General features: G+C 39.1%; 2 protein-coding genes across 3 annotated transcripts in view; one reads left to right on the top strand and one right to left on the bottom strand.

Annotated features, from left to right (window-relative positions):
* Positions 1–27,501, top strand: part of LOC307176230 (metabotropic glutamate receptor 7-like) — a 66,484-nt gene that overhangs the window by 6,490 nt on the left and 32,493 nt on the right. Inside the window, exons 3-4 of the mRNA XM_079902148.1 lie at positions 3,876–3,957; positions 5,924–6,014. Coding sequence (XP_079758274.1) covers positions 3,876–3,911 — 36 coding nt within the window. The 3' untranslated portion in view covers positions 3,912–3,957; positions 5,924–6,014. The remainder of the gene's footprint in view (positions 1–3,875; positions 3,958–5,923; positions 6,015–27,501) is intronic.
* Positions 13,054–27,501, bottom strand: part of LOC307176229 (uncharacterized protein) — a 37,738-nt gene continuing 23,290 nt past the window's right edge. The window contains exon 2 of one of the 2 annotated variants that reach the window (XM_079902146.1): positions 13,054–26,507. The gene's annotated coding sequence lies outside the window, so the exon portion shown is untranslated. The remainder of the gene's footprint in view (positions 26,508–27,501) is intronic. The other variant, XM_079902147.1, reaches the window with a different exon arrangement.

Raw genomic sequence — 27,501 nt, 5'->3', positions numbered from 1 at the left:
ATTAGCTTAAGTCATTTAATTTTTCTAGGCCTCATTTTTCTCATGTGATGTTTTTTCTTTGAAAAAGTATAGTTTCTGGAAGTCTCTAATCTCTGTGTCATAGTTCAGCTTGGAGAAAACCTGTTCTTATCCGAACTCCATGACATTGTATTTCCAGCTCCAACTTTGGACTTTGAGTGAGTTGGGGGCAACTTTTTAAGGATATTTTCACACAGCTTTTTTAGTTAATATCAGTCTAGCTGACTTGTCATACTCAGACTTTCTCCCATATTCTTTTACCAGTGTGTTCCTTAGTCATATATGTAAAGACTGTTGTGGGAAAAATGACCTCCTGGGTCAGCTTACTGCATGGTCATCGACACAGGGCAGGGAGTAAGATTCTGTGGATTTTACAGAAGCAGATACAGGTTTCATTAACCATGTCCTCTCCCCTTTCATCTTAAAAAAACAGCAGGCTTTTCTTGGAGAACTGCCAGATAATGCCATCCTGCCTCCTCACGGGCCCCGGGGATGAGTCGCCCAGGGACTGAACTCCAGTAAAGCAGGTGATTGGCTCATGGGTAGGCATCTGACCTCGGCTAAGTCTATCAGACTCCTCCCCAGGACTTTTGTCTCAGAGCAAAATGGAAGAATTGTCTTTTCTCTCTGGCATTTCTAAGCTGGGGAGATATGACTCTGGGACTCCCAGTGACCATCCAGCACAAGGAGAGACTTTCTGTAAAATAAAGTCTTGCAGAGGTAAGCAGGGCTGAGCGATGGAGAGAGAGCTGGAACCCTGCTGATACTCTGGAACTTCCAGATCCAACTGTATCTGGCTGCATCCCTGAATTTCTAGTACTTGTTTGTTGAGGTTGTTGTTGTTTGGTTTTTGTTTTTAAATTTCCTTTGACTATTTTGAATTTGTTTTCAGCCATGTGCATTTGAAAGCATCATAGCTAAAAGAGCTAATTTCCTACATTAATGTCAGGTTTGCTGACTGGCATTCCTTAAGTGAAAAATCATATCCGCTATTTTCTTTAAATAAAATCCTTCTAGCTCAGTTTTGAGATATTCAAAACTCTGCCTCCTACCCCCCTCTTTTCCAACATTTACTATATCACCTTGAAGAACTTGTGACCACATCTTTCCCATCTAGACGCAGTTGAGAGAGAGAGCAAAGACTTCTGATATAAACTGCAACCTATACGCCTCCTACCTGGAAGCTTTAGAACATACTTGATTCTTGTCATTAAAGCAAATCTTTTGTTGTTGTCTCCAGGGCACAGAAGCATTTTCATGGCATAATGGAGTACAAAGTACATTAAGCCTAACTCTACTTCTCATCCTCTTTTACTTTAAATAGGCAGAAAAGAACAATCTCAAACACATTTTCCCAACAAATAAAATACATATACGATTATGTTTAGAAGACGTTTATGCAACATGTAGTTAGACTGATTAATTAATGGACCTTTCGCCAATTGGCACAGTAAATATATATGTTCAATGTGCTCAATTAAAAAGAAGACAATAACATATTTTTACAGGTTAATTATCTGAGAAGAGTATTGTGCCAGCACACTTGACACTACAGTATTTCATGCTTGACAGGTAATCGTCTTTCAATTATATTTACTGCTAAATGTTTCTTGGGTCAAGCTATTAAATTATAAGGTCACAAGTAAAATGATATGAAATTACAATGATAAAGGGACACATATCCCACTTTATGAGAATAGAAGTTCTAATTTCTTTTCAGTACTACTAGTAGTGACCACAGTACTAATTTGAGCCCTTACTATGAGCCACTGTGCCCATATACATTTAGTTCTTACAGTAGTTCTGCAAAGGGCATATAATAATCCACAGTGTAAAGCTGAAGAATGATTCTCATAGCTGAAAGTCACATAGCTGGTGAGTGGCAAAGTCTAGATTCAAACTTAGAGTCGTCTGACAATGCCCAGGTTGTTGACCACTATGTACACTGCTCAATTGTTGCACCAATAAAGAAGTGCTTGAAATAATTATTTGCCTACCCCGAAACTGCAGTGATTTAAAGACATCAAAGTTGCCAGTTGCTTAACCACATCTACTTACAGTAAGAAATTACATTTTATTTCATTTCTAAAACAAGATTAGTTCTGCAGGCCCATCGAAACTTGAGCACACAAATCCTACCTCCAAATGAAAGATGCTTGTTTTCCATTATTCAACAGATGGCCCTGTACAGAGGCAATAAATATATAGTAGAATTTTCATTCAAATAAATGAGAAGAGAGGTTTCTTCTTGTCCTGATTCAGTGCCCATCATTATGGATTATGATGGCTCTTCCCAAACTTTACTTCATTCACTCCACTCTTTCTACAAAACTCCAGTAATGGAATCCATCATTCAGATATATGTGCAAAGCGAAAGGACTGTATTAATACAGTTGCTGAAAGTCAAGTTGATAGAGCACAGGAAATACATCCTAATAAATGCAACATTAATGTTTGTGTGGGCCTTGGAGTGAGGGGTAGAAGAATTTTCAGTTTAATGGAATATTTTGCCTCTTGCTATGAAAGTGTGGCTTAATAGTCTTGTAATTGGTCATTTACAGAATCCTCCATCTCTGGGTTTCATGCTTTCTTTACTCTGCAGCTGTTGATTCCTTCTCTTGTTCTGGATGGAAGATAGCAACGAAGCCACTTCAAAGGGCTCAGCCTGCCTTTTTGTGTTATTGTTTAGATGAAGATATTTCCATTTATTAAAGCACACTATTTAAACATTTTTATCATGTTTCAAACTTGACTGTGTCCTGAAGGTATGAGCACAGGCAGACATAATGGGGGATGTTTTCCAGGAGAGAACATACCCTTATCAAAGGAATTATCAGAATTTTCATGTATGGATTGAGAATCAAATTCTGGAGTTAGACCTGAATTTAAATTCATACTCGCAACTTATTACCAGTCTCATCTTGATCAAACGGTTACCACACTTCTCATCAATTTCCTTATCTTTGAAAGCGGAATAAGAGAAGTATGCCTGGTGGAGTTACACATCAAGCTCATCTGATAGAATATTCATAAGGATTTTGCACAAAATATACATGGAAATATTTTAGCACTGAATTTAGCATGCGATTCGTCTTCAATACATTTAAGAGCTATTATTTTATTATTATTATGCTATCATTAAATATCACTATTACTTAAATGTCATTATTGCTAACATTGCTGTAAAACTACCGGAAGAACCCATGATGAATTCCCCTCTTCTGTTTCCTTTGTTTAAATGGAAAATATATATATAAATCTAGACAGAGAACACTTTAGTGATCCTATTCAGTGGAGTGAGAATTTCCATGGCACTGATTAAAACAAATCCTGAATTGCATGGACTTAAGATAGCAGGGAGGGGCTTCCCTGGTGGCGCAGTGGTTGAGAGTTCGTGACCCGATCCGGGAAGATCCCACATGCCACGGAGCGGCTGGGCCTGTGAGCCATGGCTGCTGAGCCTGTGCGTCCGGAGCCTGTGCTCCACAACGGGAGAGGCTGCAACAGTGAGAAGCCCGCGTACCGCAAAGAAGAAAAAAAAAAAAAAAAAAAAGATAGCAGAGAGGCTAAGAGATTTGAAGTTCGACATCCCCAAGTGTGAATTCTACTGTGACCCTCTTCTAGCTCTAGAACCTTGAGGAAGTTACTTAAACTTTCTGAGCTTTACTACTAGTTTCCTCATCTGTATCTTTTTCAGGACTATTTATCAAGCATCTTCCTGTTCTCTATGCTTGGACGTATCAATGAATAACTTAGACAAGAGCCTTTGCCTGCGTGCTCCTTCTTGCATGCTTTCTCCCTCCTTACGCTCTCATGTGGAAACAGATGTTATAAATAAATTCTATGCTTTGTCACAGGTTGATGGGCGCTACGGGATAAGGAAAAGGATGTGAAGCTCACTGAAGAGGCTTGGGTTGGGAGTGCTGGAGGAGTGTACAGGTAGGTTCTGATTTTAAATAGGGTAGTCAGGGTGGATTTTATAAGTTGACATTTGAGCAAAGACTTGAAGTGAGGGAGTTGTCAGAATGTATGATGGGGAGACCACTCCCTGGGAGCAAGAATAACCAGTCCCAAAACTCTAAGGCAGAAATATGCCGGGCAGCTTGGAGGAATATCAAGGAGGCCACCCTGGCTGACTTAGTCAGTGGGAAGGAAGAGACAGCAGGAGGGCTGGAGGTCGGATATGTGATGGGATGGATTGGGTAAGTCCTGGGAGGCCATCACATGCATTGTGTCTTTTACTCTAAATGTAGGCAGCCAGGGGCAGGATTTTAGCCGAGGTGTGGCATGAACTGTCTCTTGTTTGAAAAGCATAACTCTATCTGTGGTCTTGAGGATGTGGGGAGAGAGTGGAGTCAGGGAGAATCTCGGGAGGTGACTACAGGATCCTCGAGGTCTATGTTGGTGGCCTGCACCAGGCTGCTAGCGGCTGGTAATTCTCAGAAGTGGCACATTGGGAAGGTTGTGACAGCATTTCGTGGTAGATTGAATGCAAGAATGGAAAGGAAGAGGGGGTCAAGGGTGAATTCGAGATGTAGGGCCTGGGGAACTGGAAAGGTGTGGTTACTGTCACCTAAGATGGAAAAAGTTTGGGGTAGAGCATGTTTGGGGGATTAAAGACCAGTTTTGGAGGTATAAGATTTGAGATGTTTTCGTGACGTCCAAGTAGAGATGCTGAGTACACAGTTGGATACACAAGTCTGCAGTTCTGAAGAAAGGTCTAAACTAGAGATACACTTTAATACAATGGAGATATTAAGAATAATTACATGGAAGCGCTATTTTAAAGGTAAAATGAAGTAATGCAATTAGCACTCTGTCTTCCCAAAACATTTAATAACTGTTAGCTAAAATAATTACCTGAAATGAAAAAATACCTATAGTTTGTTTTGTTGTTTGCAGTAAAAGTGAGTAAAATGTCACAATTATTTTAATAGTATTTGTGACACAGCAGTTTTAGTTAAGACACCATGACTACAAACATTTACACTAAACCTTTCAGTCTCCTGCTTTTCACTCTGATAGGGTACTTGGAACTGTATTTTGTAAGGTTTAAGTTAGTTGTCATAGGGTACCTCTTTAATTAGAAGTAATTCTGAACTGCCTAGTTCCATGCAGTTTTATATACATATATGTATAATTATTATTTTATGATTTATCAAACTCAGTTGAAAATTTGCATCACTGATATACATTAGAATTTAAGCATTTACCCAGGTACTCAAAGAAAAAAATGTACTTGTCTTGTAATTTCCATAGGGGTACTTACTTTCACATCTTCCCTTCACTTTGCAATTGCAAACATGGCAGGCAGGGGAAATATTATCTTACTGGTCTTTGAGTTCCCCTTAGCTATCTGCAACTCCTTAAACAGCCTTTGTGGCTTAACCAAAATTCTCTTCCATCTTCATTCCGCTAACAGATATTGGTCTAAGCATGTACTTATACTAAAAAATGCATGACCACGTTGTCTCTACACATCTATAATTTTATGTTAACACTATCATTATGTAAGCTGTACTTTAATTGTAATTATAACAGATTTTATGTCAACACACATCCATTTCTAGTGTTCATCTGGTGTTCAAGGGGAGAGCAGCATGTCGTAAATTTTATCAAAATATAACATCTGAAGAATAGAACAGAGGGTAATTGTGTAATTCTGTATTCACTCTAATTAAGTTCAGTGGAGTTGGCATAATAGAATTAAGATGAAAAAAAAAAGACATCGAGGTACCATGGCTCCCTCTCCTAACACACCCTTTTCGTATCCGAGAGCAGAGACTCAGCACCTTTCTGTACAGAAATGGAGACAGGAAGAGGCCAGAGGATGAATGACAGGCACGAATGAGGTGGAACTTTGAAGAGCAACATGGAAATGAAATACTTCTTTTGTATTTGGTAGGTGGGGAAAATGTACCAGCGTGTATGCCTACTGGGACCACGTTTTCCAGAACAGTTAAGCCCAGTGTCAACTGTGCTGTCCCACCTTCCTCGTAAGTAGGAACATACTGTTACTTGAATCTTTGCTTCCTGTTTCTTGATAGCTGGTTGAGAAGATTATCACAGGAAGTGCATCTTGTTAGCAAATACACTGTTTTGAAATGATTGACACTCACTGAAGAGTGGCAACTCCAAGCTTGCTCTCTCTTGATCTTGGACTATTTAAGTCTGGAGTGCAGGAGTGGGTTATGGGGAAAGACCATTGGAATTCTTATGTCTTCAGCATAATGGTTATAGCATAATGGTTAGGAGTGTAGGTGCTGGTTCAAATCTCTGCTTTCCACTTGCTAACCATATGAGCTTGGGCAATTTACCTGATTACCTGAACCTCAATACTCTTGCCTATAAAATGATGTTAATAATATTTCATCCCCATAGACTTGTTTTCAATGTTAACATGAAGTCACTTACACCAAGCACTTAATACAATGCCTAGAGCATAGTGAAGTCTATTATTATTACTATTACTACTACTACTACTATTATTATTATTACTGTCACGATGCCATGTGCTATTTTTCCTATGCCTTATTCCATTATCTTCTGCCCTGTCCCCCCATTTCTGTCTTGTTTCTGTACAAGGGTAGGTTTGTCACAGAGCATTTTCTTTCCCTAGTGTCTGACTCTTAGTCATCAAGGTGACTGGTCCACGACCCGGCATTCATTGCTGCTCGTTGAAGCAACCCATTTTGAGAAGGGGAGTTGGATATTGATGCCAAGTTGGGTCAAGGAGAGAGAATTTTCTCTCTTCTGCACTCAGAGAGCTAAGTGAAATATTCAGGCCTCAGAAGGAGAATCAGGCAAAGGGCAACATGCTTAATTTCATACCTTAGTGATTAAGAACAAGTCAGACAAGGCTGGATTTGAACTCATTTCCGTCATGTACTGACAAGGGGATCTTAGGTGCTTTTGTAACCCGTCTGAGGCTCAGTCAACATCTGAAAGAGACGAATAACATTATCAGGACCTAGCGTATAGCCTCCTTGTAATAAGTGAGTAAATCCTTTTAAAACGTTCAGCACGTTGTTTGGCATATAAACACGTAATAAAATTTAGCTTCTTTGACTACTCCCGCTGCTAATATTATTAAGTAGCTGAGCAGATCCGAGGCCCATTTTTTTCTTAGATTGCACATAATCATTTGGACAACCCGCTCACATTGATCAACCGTTGCTTATATATAAACCCTCATGAACCCAAAGGTGCTTTAACTCTCTCCCAGTCAGAGCCCGTTCTGGGGGCAGAAGCAACACCGGCACTACCCCCGTCATCTTTGCCTTTATTGTCACTACACTCGCCTGTCGTACTGCGCACTTTCTGTTTGCCAGGCACCAAACTTAGCCCTGCGTATGCACTGTATCATATAGTTCTCACACTCAGGTGGGAGACATTATCATCGTCCCCAATTTTCAGATAAAGACGCCGAGGTGTTGGAAAGGTAAGAAACTTGACCCACAGCAAGAGATGGAGCCGGAGTATTCAAACCCTTCTCTCTGACCTCAAGAACCCTTAAATATTAGCATACTACTACATCCTGGTAAGAAAATCTGCTTCCAGCCACTCTGGTGAGAGTAGAAATGATTCTCAGTCCCCACATTCCTCTATTGCCCATGCCACCCTAGCCTCAGGACTAGGGGGGAAAGGAAGTGATCTCTTCAAAGAGCAGCCAAAGGGAACCTACTCCCTTCTGCCTTTTCGTAATCAACTAACCAATATTTTATTTCCTTCTTAAGAGTCCCCACGTGTTCCTTTTGGTACTTAGCTTGGCCTTTTAGAATTCTGACATTCTGTACATGACTCATCCACTGTATTTCATGTTAATTTATTGAGGTCAAGTATAGGGTCTTACTCATCCTGAAGTCCAGTTATCCCCTGTCACATCTAACTCTGTTCTTTTCTTCTTGTAGGACATCTGCAGATATTTATTTGACTCTTGTTGAATTGTTCTCATCAATAGTACATTAAAAGTTATACAGAAAGTGCTTTCTTATAAGGAAAACCATCTAAATAGATTTCTAGCTCTTTACTTTTTATAGCACTATTGTAGAGATTATAGATCTCCAGGTAATATTTTTTAGATTGAGTTCTTCATATCATCTTATTATTTTTTTTTAACATCTTTATTGGGGTATAATTGCTTTACAATGGTGTGTTAGTTTCTGCTTTATAACAAAGTGAATCAGTTATACATATACATATGTTCCTATATCTCTTCCCTCTTGCATCTCCCTCCCTCCCACCCTCCCTATCCCACCCCTCCAGGCTGTCACAAAGCACCAAGCCAATATCCCTGTGCCATGCGGCTGCTTCCAACTAGCTATCTACCTTACTACGTTTGTTAGTGTGTATATGTCCATGACTCTCTCTCGCCCTGTCACAGCTCACCCTTCCCCCTCCCCATAACCTCAAGTCCGTTCTCTAGGAGGTCTGCATCTTTATTCCTGCCTTACCCCTAGGTTCTTCATGACATTTTTTTTTTCTTAAATTCCATATATATGTGTTAGCATACGGTATTTGTCTTTTTCTTTTTGACTTACTTCACTCTGTATGACAGACTCTAGGTCTATCCACCTCAATACAAATAGCTCAATTTCGTTGCTTTTTATGGCTGAGTAATATTCCATTGTATATATGTGCCACATCTTCTTTATCCATTCATCCGATGATGGGCACTTAGGTTGTTTCCATCTCCGGGCTATTGTAAATAGAGCTGCAATGAACATTTTGGTACATGACTCTTTTTGAATTTCGGTTTTCTCAGGGTATATGCCCAGTAGTGGGATTGCTGGGTCATATGCTAGTTCTATTTGTAGCTTTTTAAGGAACCTCCATACTGTTCTCCATAGTGGCTGAACCAATTCACATTCCCACCAGCAGTGCAAGAGTGTTCCCTTTTCTCCACACCCTCTCCAGCATTTATTGTTTCTAGATTTTTTGATGATGGCCATTCTGACTGGTGTGAGATGATATCTCATTGTAGTTTTGATTTGCATTTCTCTAATGATTAATGATGTTGAGCATTCTTTCATGTGTTTTTTGGCAGTCTGTATATCTTCTTTGGAGAAATGTCTATTTAGGTCTTCTGCCCATTTTTGGATTGGGTTGTTTGTTTTTTTGTTATTGAGCTGCATGAGCTGCTTGTAAATTTTGGAGATTAATCCTTTGTCGGTTGCTTCATTTGCAAATATTTTCTCCCATTCTGAGAGTTGTCTTTTGGTCTTGTTTATGGTTTCCTTTGCTGTGCAAAAGCTTTGAAGTTTCATTAGGTCCCATTTGTTTATTTTTGTTTTTATTTCCATTACTCTAGGAGGTGGGTCAGAAAGGATCTTGCTGTGATTTATGTCATAGAGTGTTCTGCCTATGTTTTCCTCTAAGAGTTTGATAGTTTCTGGCCTTATATTTAGGTCTTTAATCCATTTTGAGCTTATTTTTGTGTATGGTGTTAGGGAGTGATCTAATCTCATACTTTTACATGTACCTGTCCAGTTTTCCCAGCACCACTTATTGGAGAGGCTGTCCTTTCTCCACTGTACATTCCTGCCACCTTTATCAAAGATAAGGTGTCCATATGTGCGTGGGTTTATCTCTGGGCTTTCTATCCTGTTCCATTGATCTATCTTTCTGTTTTTGTGCCAGTACCATACCGTCTTGATAACTGTAGCTTTGTAGTATAGTCTGAAGTCAGGGAGCCTGATTCCTCCAGTTCCTTTTTTTGTTCTCAAGATTGCTTTGGCTCTTCGGGGTCTTTTGTGTTTCCATACAAATTGTGAAATTTTTTGTTCTAGTTCTGTGAAAAATGCCAGTGGTAGTTTGATAGGGATTGCATTGAATCTATAGATTGCTTTGGGTTGTAGAGTCATTTTCACAATGTTGATTCTTCCAATCCAAGAACATGGTATATCTCTCCATCTATTTGTATCATCTTTAATTTCTTTCATCAGTGTCTTATAATTTTCTGCATACAGGTCTTTTGTCTCTTTAGGTAGGTTTATTCCTAGATATTTTATTCTTTTTGTTGCAATGGTAAATGGGAGTGTTTTCTTGATTTCACTTTCAGATTTTTCATCATTAGTATATAGGAATGCCAGAGATTTCTGTGCATTAATTTTGTATCCTGCCACTTTACCAAATTCATTGATTAGTTCTAGTAGTTTTCTGGTAGCATCTTTAGGATTCTCTATGTATAGGATCATGTCATCTGCAAACAGTGACAGCTTTACTTCTTCTTTTCCGATTTGGATTCCTTTTATTTCCTTTTCTTCTCTGATTGCTGTGGCTAAAACTTCCAAAACTATGTTGAATAAGAGTGGTGAGAGTGGGCAACCTTGTCTTGTTCCTGATCTTAGTGGAAATGCTTTCAGTTTTTCACCATTGAGGATGATGTTTGCTATGGGCTTGTCATATATGGCCTTTATTATGTTGAGGAAAGTTCCCTCTATGCCTACTTTCTGCAGGGTTTTTATCATAAATGGGTGTTGAATTTTGTCAAAAGCTTTCTCTGCATCTATTGAGATGATCATGTGGTTTTTCTTCTTCAATTTGTTAATATGGTTTATCACATTGATAGATTTGCGTTTATTGAAGAATCCTTGCATTCCTGGAATAAACCCCACTTGATCATGGTGTATGATCCTTTGAATGTGCTGTTGGATTCTGTTTGCTAGTATTTTGTTGAGGATTTTTGCATCTATGCTCATCAGTGATATTGGCCTGTAGTTTTCTTTCTTTGTGACATCCTTGTCTGGTTTTGCTATCAAGGTGATGGTGGCCTCGTAGAAGGAGTTTGGGAGCGTTCCTCCCTCTGCTCTATTTTGGAAGAGTTTGAGAAGGATAGGTGTTAGCTCTTCTCTAAATGTTTGATAGAATTCGCCTGTGAAGCCATCTGGTCCTGGGCTTTTCTTTGTTGGAAGATTTTTAATCACAGTTTCAATTTCAGTGCTTGTGATTAGTCTGTTCATATTTTCTATTTCTTCCTGATTCAGTCTTGGCAGGTTGTGCATTTCTAAGAATTTGTCCATGTCTTCCAGATTGTCCATTTTATTGGCATAGAGTTGCTTGTAGTAATCTCTCATGATCTCTTTTATTTCTGCAGTGTCAGTTGTTACCTCTCGTTTTTCATTTCTAATTCTATTGATTTGAGTCTTCTCCCTTTTTTTCTTGATGAGTCTGGCTAGTGGTTTATCTATTTTGTTTATCTTCTCAAAGAACCAGCTTTTAGTTTTATTGATCTTTGCTATTGTTTCCTTCATTTATTTCTGATCTGATTTTTATGATTTCTTTCCTTCTGCTAGCTTTGGGGTTTTTTTGTTCTTCTTTCTCTAATTGCTTGAGGTGCAAGGTTAGGTTGTTTATTCGAGATGTTTCCTGCTTCTTAAGGTGGGCTTGTATTGCTATAAACGTCCCCCTTAGAACTGCTTTTGCTGCATCCCACAGGTTTTGGGTCGTTGTGTCTCCATTGTCATTTGTTTCTAGGTATTTTTTTATTTCCTCTTTGATTTCTTCAGTGATCACTTCATTATTAAGTAGTGTATTGTTTAGCCTCCATGTGTTTGTATTTTTTACAGATCTTTTCCTGTAATTGATAATCCAGTCTCATGGCATTGTGGTCAGAAAAGATACTTGATACAATTTCAATTTTCTTAAATTTACCAAGGCTTGATTTGTGACCCAAGATATGATCTATCCTGGAGAATGTTCCATGAGCACTTGAGAAAAATGTGTATTCTGTTGTTTTTGGATGGAGTGTCCTATAAATATCAATTAAGTCCATCTTGTTTAATGTATCATTTAAAGCTTGTGTTTCCTTATTTATTTTCAGTTTGGATGATCTGTCCATAGGTGAAAGTGGAGTGTTTAAGTCCCCTACTCTGAATGTGTTACTGTTGATTTCCCCTTTTATGGCTGTTAGTATTTGCCTTATGTATTGAGGTGCTCCTATGTTGGGTGCATAAATATTTACAATTGTTATATCTTCTTCTTGGATCGATCCCTTGATCATTATGTAGTGTCCTTCTTTGTTTCTTTTAATAGTCCTTATTTTAAAGTCTATTTTGTCTGATATGAGAATTGCTACTCCAGCTTTCTTTTGTTTTCCATTTGCATGGAATATCTTTTTCCATCCCCTTACTTTCTGTCTGTATGTGTCTCTAGGTCTGAAGTGGGTCTCTTGTAGACAGCATATATATGGGTCTTGTTTTTGTATCCATTCAGCTAATCTGTGTCTTTTGGTGGGAGGATTTAGTCCATTTACATTTAAGGTAATTATCGATATGTATGTTCCTATTCCCATTTTCTAAATTGTTTTGGGTTCGTTATTATAGGTCTTTTCCTTCTCTTGTGTTTCTTGCCTAGAGAAGATCCTTTAGCATTTGTTGTAAAGCTGGTTTGGTGGTGCTGAACTCTCTCAGCTTTTGCTTGTCTGTAAAGGTTTTAATTTCTCCATCAAATCTGAATGAGATCCTTGCTGGGTAGAGTAGTCTTGGCTGCAGGTTTTTCTCCTTCATCACTTTCAGTATGTCCTGCCACTCCCTTCTGGCTTGTAGGGTTTCTGCTGAGAGATCAGCTGTTAACCTTATGGGGATTCCCTTATGTGTTATTTGTTGTTTTTCCCTTGCTGCTTTTAATATGCTTTCTTTGTATTTAATTTTTGACAGTTTGATTAATATGTGTCTTGGCGTATTTCTCCTTGTATTTATCCTGTATGGGACTCTCTGTGCTTCCTGGACTTGATTAACTATTTCCTTTCCCATATTAGGGAAGTTTTCAACTATAATCTCTTCAAATATCTTCTCAGTCCCTTTCTTTTTCTCTTCTTCTTCTGGAACCCCTATAATTCGAATGTTGGTGCGTTTAATGTTGTCCCAGAGGTCTCTGAGACTGTCCTCATTTCTTTTCATTCTTTTTTCTTTATTCTGCTCTGCAGTAGTTATTTCCACTACTTTATCTTCCAGGTCACTTATCCATTCTTCTGCCTCAGTTATTCTGCTATTGATCCCATCTAGAGTACTTTTAATTTCATTTATTGTGTTGTTCATTGTTGCTTGTTTCATCTTTAGTTCTTCTAGGTCCTTGTTAACTGATTCTTGCATTTTGTCCATTCTATTGTCCATTCTATCTCCAAGATTTCGGATCATCCTTACTATCATTATTCTGAATTCTTTTTCAGGTAAGCTGCCTATTTCCTCTTCATTTGTTAGGTCTGGTGCATTTTTATCTTGCTCCTTTATCTGCTGTGTGTTTTCTGTCTTCTCATTTTGCTTATCTTACTGTGTTTGGGGTCTCCTTTTTACAGGCTGCAGGTTCGTAGTTCCTGCTGTTTTTGATGTCTGTCCCCAGTGGCTAAGGTTGGTTCAGTGGGTTGTGTAGGTTTCCTGGTGGAGGGGACTAGTGCCTGTGTTGTGGTGGATGAGGCTGGATCTTGTCTCTCTAGTGGGCAGGTTCACGTCTGGTGGTGTGTTTGGGGTGTCTGTGGCCTTATTATTATTTTAGGCAGCCTCTCTGCTAATGGGTGGGGTTCTGTTCCTGTCTTGCTAGTTGTTTGGCATAGGTTGTCCAGCACTGTGGCTTGCAGGTCGTTGAGTGAAGCTGGGTGCTGGTGTTAAGATGGAGGTCTCTGGGAGATTTTCGCCGTTTGATATTATGTGGAGCTGGGAGGTCTCTTGTTGACCAGTGTCCTGAAGTTGGCTCTCCTACCTCAGAGGCAGAGCCCTGACTCCTGGCTGGAGCACCAAGAGCTTTTCATCCACACGGCTCAGAATAAAAGGGAGAAAAAGTAGAGGGAATTAGTAAAAGTATGAGGAAAGAAAGAAGGAAAGGAGGGAAGGAAGGAAGGAAGGAAGAAAGAAAGAAGCAAAGAAGGAAAGAAGGAAAGAAAGGAGGGAGGGAGGGAGGAAGGAAGGAAGGAGGGAAAGAAGGAAAAAAGACAGAAAGAAGGAAGATACAGTAAAAATAAAATAAAGTATAATAAAATTATTGAATTAAAAAATTCTTATTTAGAAAAAAAAAAGGGACGGATAGCACCTTAGGACAAATGTTGGAAGCAAAGCTATACAGACAAAATCTTACACAGAAGCATACACATACACCCTCACTAAAAGAGGTAAAGGGGGAAAAATCATAAATCTTGCTGTCAGAGACTACCTCCTCAATTTGGGATGATTCGTTGTCTAAAGGAGGGAAGGAAGGAAGGAAGGAAAGAAAAGAAAGAAAAAGAAAGAACGAAGGTAAAGTATAATAACGTTATTAAAATTAAAATTGATTATTAAGAAAAATTAAAAAAAAAAACCATGGACGGATAGAACCCTAGGACAAATGGTGGAAGCAAGACTAAACAGACAAGATCTCACACAGAAGTATACACATATACATTCACAAAAAGAGGAAAAGGGAAAAAAATCATAGATCTTGCTCCTAAAGTCCACTTCCTTAATTTGGGATGATTGGTTGTCTATTCAGGTATTCCACAGATGCAGGGTATATCAAGTTGATTGTGGAGCTTTAATCCGCTGCTTCTGAGGCTGCTGGGAGAGATTTCCCTTTCTCTTCTTTGTTCTCACAGCTTCCAGGGGCTCAGCTTTGGATTTGGCCCTGCCACTGCGTGTAGGTCGCTGGAGGGCGTCTGTTTTTTGCTCAGACAGGGCGGGGTTAAAGGAGCCGCTGATTCGGGGGCTCTGGCGCACTCAGGCCGGCTGGGCGGGAGGGGCACGGCGTGGCGTGCGGGGCGGGCCTGCGGCGGCAAAGGCCAGCGTGACTTTGCACCAGCCTGAGGCCCGCTGTGCGTTCTCCCGGGGAAGTTGTCCCTGGATCCCGGGAACCTGGCAGTGGCGGGCTGCACAGGCTCCGCGGAAGAGGGGTGTGGAGAGTGACCTGTGCTCGCACACAGGCCCCTCGGTGGCGGCAGCAGCAGCCTTATCGTCTCTCGCTCGTCTCTGGGGTCCGCGCTTTCAGCCGCGGCTCGCGCCCGTCTCTGGGGTCCGCGCTTTTAGCCGCGGTTCGCGCCCGTCTCTGGGGTTCGCGCTTTTAGCCGCGGCTCGCGCCCGTCTCTGGAGCTCCTTTAAGCAGCGTTCTTAAACCCCTCTCCTCACGCACCAGGAAACAAAGAGGGAAGAAAAAGTCTCTTGCCTCTTCGGCAGGTACAGACTTTTCCCCGGACTCCCTCCCAGCTAGCCGTGGTGCACTAACCCCTTCAGGCTGTGTTCAAGCCGCCAACCCCAGTCCTCTCCTTGCGCTCCGGCCTCAGCTCGCAGCCCCGCCCGCCCCAGCGGGTGAGCAGACAAGCCTCTCGGGCTGGTGAGTGCCGGTCGGCACCGATCCTCTGTGCGGGAATCTCCCCGCTTTGCCCTCCGCACCCGTTGCTGTGCACTCCTCCGCGGCTCCGAAGCTCCCCCCTCCGCCCCCTGCAGTCTCCGCCCGCGAAGGGGCTTCCTAGTGTGTGGAAACTTTTCCTCCTTCACAGCTCCCTCCCACTGGTGCAGGTGCCGTCCCTATTCTTTTGTCTCTGTTTTTTCTTTTTTTTCTTTTGCCCTACCCAGGTACGTGGGGAGTTTCTTGCCTTTTGGGAGGTCTGAGGTCTTCTGCCAGCGTTCAGTAGGTGTTCTGTAGGAGTTGTTCCACGTGTAGATGTATTTCTGGTGTATCTGTGGGGAGGAAGGTGATCTCCGTGTCTTACTCTTCCGCCATCTTCAAGGTCCCCCCATCTTATTTTTACATATAATGATAAATCTGAATTTTCTCTATCAAAGTTCCGAGACTTCACTGGCTTGTAACTTAGCTTGTTGATTATGTGTTGTTGACTTTTCCATTTACAATGATATTTGATCCTGATAAGGATGGGGCTGGGTGGGAAGGTACATCTTAGGGCCATAAATTGGTTTTGTATAGAACTAACATAAAGATCTAAAGTCTCATCATATTTCTGCAGAACTCATGAATCATTTTATTATAATTCCATTCATTCAGGGAGTATAAAACCATTTTCAAATTGTTATTGCTAATTTGTTCATCTTCTCTTCCTTAGTCTTAGTGAGAAGAGAGCAGGCTGAATGGAAGAAAGTCATTATGACCACTGAGGCCACTAGGGTAGGCATCAGTCCCAGAGTTTTGTTTTCATCTCTCCGCTATTAATATTGGCTAATGTCTTGAGTGCTTACTTGGTGCAAATTACTTAGCCGACCATGGCAAATGGATTGTGTCATTTCATCCCCTGATAGTCATACAATTAATGTATGTATTATTATGATATCCCATAATGCATATATGGAACAGAGCCTCAGAAGTAGTTATTTGCTCACCAAAATATGGTAGATGTGGAATTTGGACTGAGGTCTGATAGACTCCTAAATCACTCCTAGTGATTTTTACCACGAAATTAAAGTTGTATACCTCTGGAGAGTAGATAGTTTCTAAAATTTCCTTAGCTCTAACGTTTTATAATTAAATTTTTGTCTGATGGCAAGCTTAACAGTTAAGATGGGTAGGAAGGAATGCCAGCCTGTTGAATGGAATTTCCCTAAAATGAGCCGGTTCACTCATTCATTCACTCAGCATGTGTTGAATGTTTGCTCTGTGCAAAGACATTTTAGGCATCACAGTGGAGTGAGCGCCCCTTCCATAGACTCTCCTGCTGCACTCAGAGAAGTCTTGGACTGGTTTGCCTGTTATGGAATGGGGCTTGGTGATAGAAGCCTGGTTTGTCCTCCACTGATAAAACTAAGACATACTCAAATGAGTTTATAGGCATCTTGAAGCCGTGGGATAGTAACACACATGAATCTTACCATTTTTGCCTGGGATTAATGATATAAAGGCTTTGGATTTGGGTATGGAAAATGGGTGCAATTATGGGTGTGTTGGTTCTACATATATACGGACATCACGTGTCATCAGCCTGCAGCTACCTGCTATTCCTCACTACTCCTTCTTTTCACAAACCAAACAAGTACCTTCTTATCTCTCCTATGGATAAGCTCTTGACAGTGGCACTAGGGCCTCCCTCAATAAGTACATCATTGGCTAAACCAGTGGTTTCTCAGATATGCTCATTGAACAACCCTTAAGGTGGATTGACATTCCACTGCCGAGAATAGAATATGGTGTTCTTTAGAAATCGGGGGGAAGAAAATAGGCCACCAGATGTACTTTCTTTAATTTAAATTGTTTATACATATGAACAATTGTTATATATGTGTATGTATACTTGTTCATATATATGAATGATTTAAAATTAAAGAGATAGATATATACACACACATATATATATATGTATATTTAAATTTTGGCTTCTGTTAGCAAGTAGTAAATTAAATTATTAGCAGATCCATACTGCAGGGAAATAACCAATCAGATTTCATTCAATAGCTTGCTTTTTTGTAGATTTATGGTTGTGATTTTATATCTGCAGGTATGTTTGCTGAAGAAAATATTTCAGCCACTTTACACAAAATTAAATTCATTTAATACCAATGCGGCATGTCTCAAATGTCTTAATACAGTTTTAATCTTGAATCGCATCAGAAGTATGAAATTAGAAACATACCCCAAAATCATTTGAAGATATAATTACTTTCATTTCCCTTATACTTTTGAGACTTTTGAAAAACAAGTATTTAGTTGTACTTATCTGTTTCTGTCTAAGGATAGCAAACACTGAAACACAATTCTTTTTAAAAGTCAGTATTGAAAATATATTGTCCAAGATGATCAAAACTAAGGAAGTGGCAAAGAAATTCAAAAATTTAAACTTTCAAAGGGTGCTTTTTTTGTGAATGTGTAGTACTTGTTCTTCTGAAGGAATTAATCTTTTTAAAAATTTAATTAACTTATTTTTTATTGGAGTATACTTGGTTTACAGCGTTGTGTTAATTACTGCTGTACAGCAAAGTGACTCTGTTATACATATGTATATACATTCTTTTTCATACTCTTTTCCATTATGGTTTATCACAGGATATTGAATATAGTTCCCTGTGCTATATAGTAGGACCTTGTTGTTTAGCCAATCTATATATACCAGTTTGCATCTGCTAATCCCAAACTCCCAGTTCATCCCTCTCCCACCTGCTTCCCCCTTGGCAGCCACCAGTCTATTCTCTATGTCTCTGATTCTGTTTCTGTTTCATAGATAGGTTCATTTGTGTCATATTTTAGATTCCACATATAAGTGGTATCATGGTATTTGTCTTTCTCTTTCTGACTTACTTTGCTTAGTATGATAATCTCTAGTTGCATCCATGTTGCTGCTGCAAATGGCATTATTTCATTCTTCTTTTTATGGCTGAGTAGTATTTCATTGTATATATGTACCACATCGTCTTTATCCATTCATCTGTTGATGGACATTTAGGTTGTTTCCATGTCTTGGCTATTGTGAATATTGCTGCTGTGAAGATCAGGGTGAACGTGTCTTTTTGAATTATAGTTTGGTCTGGATATACGCCCAGGAGTGGGATTGCTGGATCATATGGTAGGTCTATTTTTAGTTTTCTGAGGAACCTCCATACTGTTTTCCACAGTGGCTGCACCAACTTACATTCCCACCAACAGTGTTGTAGGAGGGTTCCCTTTTCTCCACACCTTCTCCAGCATATGTTATTCGTAGACTTTTTAATGGTGGCCATTCTGACTGGTGTGAGGTGGTACCTCATGGTAGTTTTGATTTGCATTTCTTTAATAATTGGCAGTGTTGAGCATCTTTTCATGTGCCTATTGGCCATCTGTATTTCTTCTTTGGAGAAATGTCTCTTTAAGTCTTCTGCCTATTTTTTTGATTGGGTTGTTTGCTTTTATTGTCATCAAGTTGTATGAGCTGTTTGTATATTTTGGAAATTAAGCCCTTGCTGGTCGCATCATTTGCAAATATTTTCTCCCATTCTGTAGGTTGTCTTTTCATTTTGTTTATGGTTTCCTTTGCTGTGCAAAAGCTTGTAAGTTTGATTCGGTCCCCTTTGTTTATTTTCATTTTTATTTCTATTGTCTTGGGAGACTGACCTAAGAAAACATTGGTATGATTTATGTCAGAGAATATTTTGCCTGTGTTCTCTTCTAGAAGTTTTATGGTGTCATGTCTTATGTTTAAGTCTTTAAGACATTTTGAGTTTATTTTCGTGTATGGTGAAAGGATGTGTTCTAACTTCACTGGTTTATATAAGGCTGTCCAACTTTACCAACACCACTTGCGGAAGAGACTGTCTCTTTCCCATTATATATTCTTGCCTCCTTTGTCAAAGATTAATTGTCAAAGATTAACTGAGGTGTGTGGGTTTATTTCTGGGCTCTGTATTCTGTTCCATTGATCCATATGTCTGTTTTTGTGCCAATACCACGCTGTTTTGATTACTGTGACTTTGGAGTACTGTCTGAGTCTGGGGTGGCTATGCCTCCAACGCTGTTCTTTTTCTTCAGGAATGCTTTGGCAATTCTGGGTCTTTTATGGTTCTGTATGAATTTTAGGATTATTTGTTCTAATTGCGTGAAAAATGTCATGGGTAATTTGATAGGGATCGCATTAAATCTGTAGATTGCTTTGGGTAGTATGAGCATTTTAACAATATTAATTCCTCCAACCCAAGAACATGAGATGTCTTTCCATTTCTTTGAATCATCTTCACTTTCCTTTATTAATGTCTTACAGTTCTCCGCGTATAAGTCTTTTGCCTTCTTGGTGAGGTTTATTCCTAAGTATTTTATTTTTGGGGTTGTGATTTTAAAAGGCATTGTTTTTTTACATTCCCTTTCCGATATTTCATTGTTGGTATAAAGAAATGCAACCAATTTCTGTATGTTAATCTTGTATTCTGCTACCTTGCTGAATTCGTTTATCAGTTGTAGTAGTTTTCATGTAGAGTCTTTAGGGTTTTCTCTATATAGTATCATATCATCTGCATCTAATGACAATTTTACTTCTTCCTGAAGGAATTAATCTTGAAGTTCTACTAAGACTTTTGGGATACCTGTTTTAATGAGCCACTACTTCCTGCCTGAGATTGCACTATGCACCAGAGATTCTAGAATTAGCATAATAAAACTAATAATGCAAACAACAGCAACAAATCTTCACAAACCTTCCTTGCAAGGAAGTAAAGTCCACTGGAAAAACAGACAAGTGAAACACACATTCAAAATGGCAGTGATTCTCAAACATTTATGTGCTGAAAAATCATGACAAGCATGATACCCAGGGCAATTACTAGACCCCTTCTCCAGCTGGTCAGGTGTAAGGTCCTGTAACTCTATTTTTGGTGAATGCCTCCAGGAGAGTGTGAGACAGATGTTCTCAGTTGTTGTCAACCTTTAGTGTGCATCAGATTTGCCTGAGAATATTGTTAAAACACAGATTGCTGGGCTCCAGTGCTAGCGTTCTAACCAGTTCCCAGGTGTGGCTGATATTGCTGGCCCAGGGACCACATTTTGAGAACCACCTTTCAAAACTCTGCAGTATGCGGTTGTGTGTGTTGTGAATGAGACGGGCCCAGAGAACCAAAGGAGGGCAAAGGGACTCTGCCCTAAATTAGCCAAAGGTAACCATAGCAGCTAGAATTGATTGACCCAAGAAAAAATTATAAGAACTTTACCTGCATTTGCTCATTTAATCCTTTCAGTAAGGTACATAGGTGCTACTTAGTGTTCCTCTTTTACAGGGGTGTCCAGAGAAGGTAACTACTTTGCCCATGTCCTAAACTGCTAAGTAACAGATTAAGAATTCAAGTCTAGGAAGTCTGATTCCAGAGCCCACACCTCTACCCTTTCTGCATGTAGAGAGGAGTAAAGGGTTGTCAGTGAAGCCTTCCTGGGGGCCCTGGCCTCTGAGTGTAGATAGAAGGATGAGTGGACATAAAGATCATTATTTGTGTGTGGTGGGGGTAGGGGAGGAAGTATGAGGGCTTCCAGAAGAGCCCGCCCTCCCCATACATCTGCTATAAGCAAGTCTGATGATCAGGAGTCCGGAACATGAGTATGACTATGGGATACTGAGAAGGGTTCTAGAACCCTGAGGTTAGAGTTCTGGATCAGTTAGTAGGTAACAGAAAGTGAATGAGTGATTTACCTTACTTTCCACGGGTAGCAGGAAGTTTGGAGATAGTCCCTCTAGCGTTAGTCCAGCTGCTGAAGGGCATCACCAGGGGACTGGGTTGCTTCGCTCTTCCAGCTTCCACATGTCTAGCACGTCCACATAGCTTCAAAGTGACCCCGGAATCTCCAATAGTGTTCCAACAATTTGGGCAGGAAGAAAGAAAAGGAAAAAAGAAAAAGAAATTAAGTAAGAAAAAAAAGGCAGTGTCTAACTCAGAGAGCAAATTTTTTACCACAGATGGTGAGCAGACTTGCACTTAGATCTCATCAGCTCGGATTTTAAACTGGCCACCTTAGCCTTAAGGATAATGGGGTCTCCTAAACCAGGGCTCTGATAGTAAGGAATAAGGAGAGAGTGGTACTGATTAGCAGTGCCTGCTGTCCCAAACAAATATTATCCCCAAACTATTTTTTTTATCCTATATTTTACTTTAAAGAATGGAGGGGAAACATTATGTATCTGTAAATAGCCTTTTAGAAAGGGTACAATTATATAGTTATACAACCCCCTGGAGGGCTCCTTTCTTCTAAAATCTCTTTAAAAACTGTTCAAGGTTAAGGACATTTTTAACTTAATTTAGTAACTTGCGGTCGATTATCTTGGAATGACATCCTCTCTCTGCAGATGTTCTGTCAGGCTTTAGAAAATTCTAGAAGTGGACAGAGAAGTGTTACGGTACATGTATTTGCAATATGCACGTCTTTGAAATGAAATCCATTTAGGGACCAAAAGGCATTTCATGTCTTTGCTATACATTTTCACATATTTGCCTTTCCAGAATTCCTTTGAGCAAATCTGTTAGATGTAACCCATCCGTTTCTCCCATCTGAATTCTTTATTACTAAACATTCTTCAGTATGCTCTCACTCCCCTCTGTCAAAGGCGTTTCTCTGGGTCCTCACCCTTCTCATCTCATATGTGAATGCGTATCTTAAACTGAAGCAACAGTCTGCTATGACTTCTCCATAACTTGAAGAACCCGTCTTCGTGGGAAAAAAAGTAGACTTACTAACGTAAAAGGTAAAATGCGTGCAGTGTTTCTGAGAATTAAAAACTAAGATAAAAACATAAGCAAGGGAAAAAACTTACAGTGGATCCTTTTCAAAGACTTTATTTTACAGAGAAGGCAACTGAGGTTTAAAGAAAAAATGCGTTAGTTAAACACTAAATAATAAACCTTAAACCTCAGTGGAGCAACACATGGACAGTTCATTTCTCACTCACTCAGGAGTGTAGTATGGACTTTGGTGGTCTGAGGGTCAGTTTTCTGCTCAGTTATTCAGGGACCCACCACCTTCATCAAGTGGCTCTACGTTTGTCCTAAAAAGGAGAGGAGGGAGGAAGCTGCAAGCTACAATTATCAACTCGTTATCCTTCAGACATAAACTCTTCAGGTCACCTCTGGTCACATTCTTTGGGATAGAACCATACCCAGATGCAAGCGGAGATGGAGAATGTTGTTCCTATCTTGGTCCTAGTGATGCCTCTACAGGCTGGAGGAGCTAATTAAAGTGTAGTCAACAGCTCGTTGTTTCTGCCACAATGAGTGATTAGCCTAAGGCTGTGGATTAATTATGTGTGTGTATCACATATACATATAATACACACAAACATATATATGTGTGTGTGTGTATATACATTTTTTAGCATGAGTTGACACATGGGGCTTCTGCCGTATCAAAAGAGTACAAACTGCCTCTTGTTGCTTTTTCTTAATTGAAGTTGACTACTACTATCTATTTCTCTTCATTTTGCTACCTCCCCCCCGACTTTCAGTATTATGTGAAAATTCTGAAAGAAATAATTTCAAAGTTTCCAGTGCTTTTAAAGGTAATAGAATACTCAGCCCTTAACAATTTTCCTGTGTGAAACTTTTGCCAGACTAAAATAGTTAACTTATGAAAAGTAAATTTAGATTGATACAAAAGAGAAAATAAGCTGATTTTTTTTCTTTTTTAAACAAATACCCTGAGCCAGGGTGGAAAATACATGGAAAACTGGAGGAATTTAGATCCTTTTGTTGTAAATTTAAATATTTTTAATTGTAAAAATAATACAGGCTCATTGCAGAAACTCCAAAATTGAAAGGATTTAAAGAAAAAAGGAAAAATAACTCAAAATCCCATTTCTGATAAATCATCTCTGTAACATTTTTGAGGGTATCTTTTGAAACTTTTTTGTGACGGAGTGCATATAAATACAATGCAAGTATAAAATACCTTTAATTATTATATCAAACTACAAAACAGTTCTATAACATTTTTATTTAATAATATAAGTATGATTACTCATCACCTAATAAAAATCTGCAGCATCATTTTTAATGGTTGAACAGCATTCTGTTATTTATTTAACCAGTCCCTACTGTTCAACATTTAGATTATTCCTGTTTTGCTCTGCTAAACAATGAGACAAGCATCCTTGTTCATATGTCTTTGAGCATTTGTTTATTTCCTTAGAATGGACTTCTAGAACTTGAATGGCTGGTTGTCAGTTCTGGTACATACTGACATATTGTCTTCCAGAAAGGTTACCGTGCTTTTTATTTCTACCAAGAATTTAACATCTAGTGTGGTTTCTTACACACACTCATCAGTACCAGTATTATCAATATCAATACCAGTATTATCAAGTTTTTTAAAACTTTGTCATTCTAGTCAGTAAAATATGACACCTGAATTATTTTATTTGTATTTCTTTGATTAATAATAGCAAGGTTGAACATATTTTCATATCTTTATTGGCTGTTAATACTTTTTACTTTGTGACTTTATGGCATCCATTTTTCATCGATGTATAACAACCTTTTATATATCAATGTGTTTATTTTGTTGTTTGTTGTAAATGCAATTTTTTTCTCTTCATTTATTAATTTTTATTTTGTGTGTGTTGAACTTCTTTAATACTGTCAAGTCTATTCAAAAACCCTTTAATGAACACAACAAATGTGGAAAATCAGTCATTCTCCTGCATTTTGTAATCAATGTATTTCCTTTTGGGCAGTATGGAAATGTAGGTTCTTATTTCATCTTATGGTTGGAAAGAATCTATTCCCTCGGAAAGGGATTATAGTCTCCATGATGCAGTAATGGGAGATTTTATAGGGTAGGCAGGGTCTACAGAAGAAAAAACCCTAAATCACACTCCATTGGTGGTTGCCTTATTTATAAAAATGGCATTTGAGGTTGTGTGACTGCCATCAGGTAAGCAAAATTAATTTTTAGCATGAAGTACTCCTATCAGCAAGAACAGCCTAGGATAGGCTAGCAGTAAGAAGTGAGGGGTTATGGGATTGGGGCATAGCCTCTGTTTCCTCTAATGCAGCTGGAAATTTAAACTCTGGGGCTCCTGCTTGATCCAAGCAGCCCAGCTAGTATGTGTTGCCAGGTAGGGTGAATAGACTCAGAAGTACAAGAGCTCATCCTTGGTCCCCTCTGGAAATGAGCAGAGAATACTGTGTCAAGCAGAGGTGATCAGTCCATGGTCTGGAGACCTGGATCTCCTCACAGAGTCCGTAAAGTCAGGGTGAGACAAAATGCCAATACAAATTATATTGATGACAGTATCAATGAGGTGACATTGAGTCCTTTGACCCAACGTGTGTCTGCAGTGTGCCATCCATTAGTAAATGGGCAAAGCCATTTGACAGATCTATCTGATACAATGAATGAATCTGACACTCATAGTTTGAAAAACTGAAACTGTATCCATTTGTCAAGAACAGTGGCTACTTGTTCTGCTTTATTCCCCCTGGTAGAACTAGGTAACATTGCAGGCAGTAAGACGTTCCGGCATTTCACCCTGGAGTAGCCCCCAAACTGAAGAAGCTGTCTTATCAGTAGTTAGCTCCTTGTCGCCAAGAATATTAAAGTAGATTTGTATGATTAGCAAATTAAAGAGACTGTAGTGCCTACCACTACTGTATTCACTAAGGCACCCAAGTTATTCTAAAGAAATCCTCATAATACATTAGGACCGTTTTGAATATTTTTATTTGATTAGCCATAATCTTCTAGTTATAACATCCATCACCATTTTGACCAGTGAAACTTGGCCTTCTTTTCTTACAGCCTAGCCCTGTGGTCTTGGGCTAATCACTAACCTGCTTAGATACAATTTTCTTCTCTATGAAATAGAAACAATATTATATGCTTTGAAGGACTGCAGGAAGATGAGCTGTAATGTTTATCAAGTGCCTAGTAAGTAGCCTGGCCCATAATAAATACTTGGCTAATTGTAGATGTTAGTTTCATTTTTAGTTTTATTTCCAAACATTGCTCTTTACTTTTGGAACTCTAAAACTTGTTTTGAGAGTGGAGGACTTGTTGTTTGGATTCCTCCAACACTCTCTGTATATTCTGTACTTCTATCCCTACATCATTTATATTAATGGAATAAATGATCTTTGGTGTGGTGATTCCAAGGTGACGAGGAGCTAAGTGGAGGTTCCATATACACCTGGAAGTATGGATTTTCATGCCCAGTGCAAATGTGGGAAAGGCATTATTCCCACATTATAAATGGGGTAAAGACCTCCAACTTGAGGAGACTCTGGGTTGAGAGATGAGAGATCCTACAGGGTACCACAGGGGCTTTTATGTTCTGTAGCAAGACTTTGCACCTTATACCCTTGTAGTTAGAAGTAAAGCATACCACATAACTAATATCTAGTAAGCATTAGAGTTAGAATAGCTACCATTTAGTTAACGTTTCCTTTGTGTTAAGCATTTTACAGTTACAACATATGGATGGATACTATATTGTAATGGTTAAGAGTGTAGTTTTTTGAGCTAGATAATCCTGGATTGGAATCTCATCTTTATTACCTCTTTTTTTCCTGTTTTATTGAGGTATAATTGACAATATTGTGAGATAGTCAAAGAGTATATCATGATGATTTGATATACATATGCATTGCAAAAGGATCCTTCCCATCACATTAATTAATACATCTAACAGCTCATGACACCTTTTTCCTTTTTTTCTTTTTTTGGTGAGAACACTTAAGTTCTATTCTCTCAGAAAATGTTAGTTATACAATACAGTATTATTGACTGTAGTAACTATGTTATACAGTAGATCCTCAGACCTTATTCATCCTGCAGCTGAAAGTTTGTACCCTTTTACCAATCTTCCCCTCTTTTCCCCACTCACACCCCAGCCCCTGGCAACCAGTTTTCTACTCTGTTTCTATGAGTGTGGCTTTTTTTCTTTTTAGATTCCATATATAAATGATATCATTCGTATTTATCCTGTCTGGCTTATTTCATCAGCATAATGCACTCCTGTTTCATCTATATTGTCACAAATGAAAGGATCTCCTTCATTTTTTTAAGGCTGAATAATATTGCATTACCTCTTAAATGAGTGACTTTTGGTACATTGTTTACACTTTCTAAGCCTCAGGGTTTCTTTTCTTCTGTAAAAAAAAATATATATATATATATATACTAACAGGTTATTTTCTGATATGTGGAATGTTTGTTGAATCAACAGATATTTAGCTGAGATCATAAATGTGACACTTAGCACTATATTAACATTTATTAATACTCTCCCTGTTAATTTCTACAGTAAATTGTATAATAAGTAACAATAATAATAGTACTACTAGTAGTTTTAGAAAATGCATAGGATGTGCCAGGCATCATATACTGTACTACCCTCCTTCATGTGTACCACAAGTTACATGTGGATATCATCTTCCACGTTGTTTCTTTTAGAGAAAATTGAAGCTCAGCAAGATTGAGTAGCTTGCTCCAGATGTGAACTCAGGTCTGAATCACTCCACATAGAGGTTCTTAATGACTCCATGTCTTTAATTCCACATCTGCATTTGTTTGTTGTTGTTGTTGTTTTCAACTTTTCAAGCATCTGATCTGAAATTCCTTTCTCTTTGGGGAATTTTCCACTTTGTGGGTCTTGGTGAGAAACAGAGCCTTCCTCTCGTTATACAAGCTGAACATGTCAGGTACACTGTTTACTCACATGCTCAGTCTCCCTTACAGATGGAAAACAGTCGGGCGACCTCGGGTTGGCCAACTGCACCCCTCTCTTGGATTTTGAATTACAAATAAATGATGTAAAGAAGCAAGGCCAGCAGTGCTGGGTCAACCTCCTGTTTCCTGTTGCTGCTTGGTAGCAAGGCCAGCTAGGACTTATAACATCACTTTGGCCTGATCCTATAAATTGCAATAGCATAGCCTTGGCTTTCGGTTGTTTCGTCTGCTTCTAGTTACTGAGGCCTAACCATAAACTTCCAAAAGTTTCCTTTTCTGCTCAAATTAGCCGTATCTGGTTCCTGATGATTACAAATAAGACCTTTCCTGATATACAATGGTGACCTACTTATCCAGGCAGACGTAACATCGTCCTGGCAGGGACAGAGGGCAGGCAAGTTCCTTGAACAGCTG

Source organism: Stenella coeruleoalba, assembly GCF_951394435.1.
Source record: "Stenella coeruleoalba genome assembly, chromosome: 17".
NCBI lineage: Eukaryota > Metazoa > Chordata > Mammalia > Artiodactyla > Delphinidae > Stenella > Stenella coeruleoalba.
This window is presented reverse-complemented; position numbering and strand designations above follow the sequence as displayed.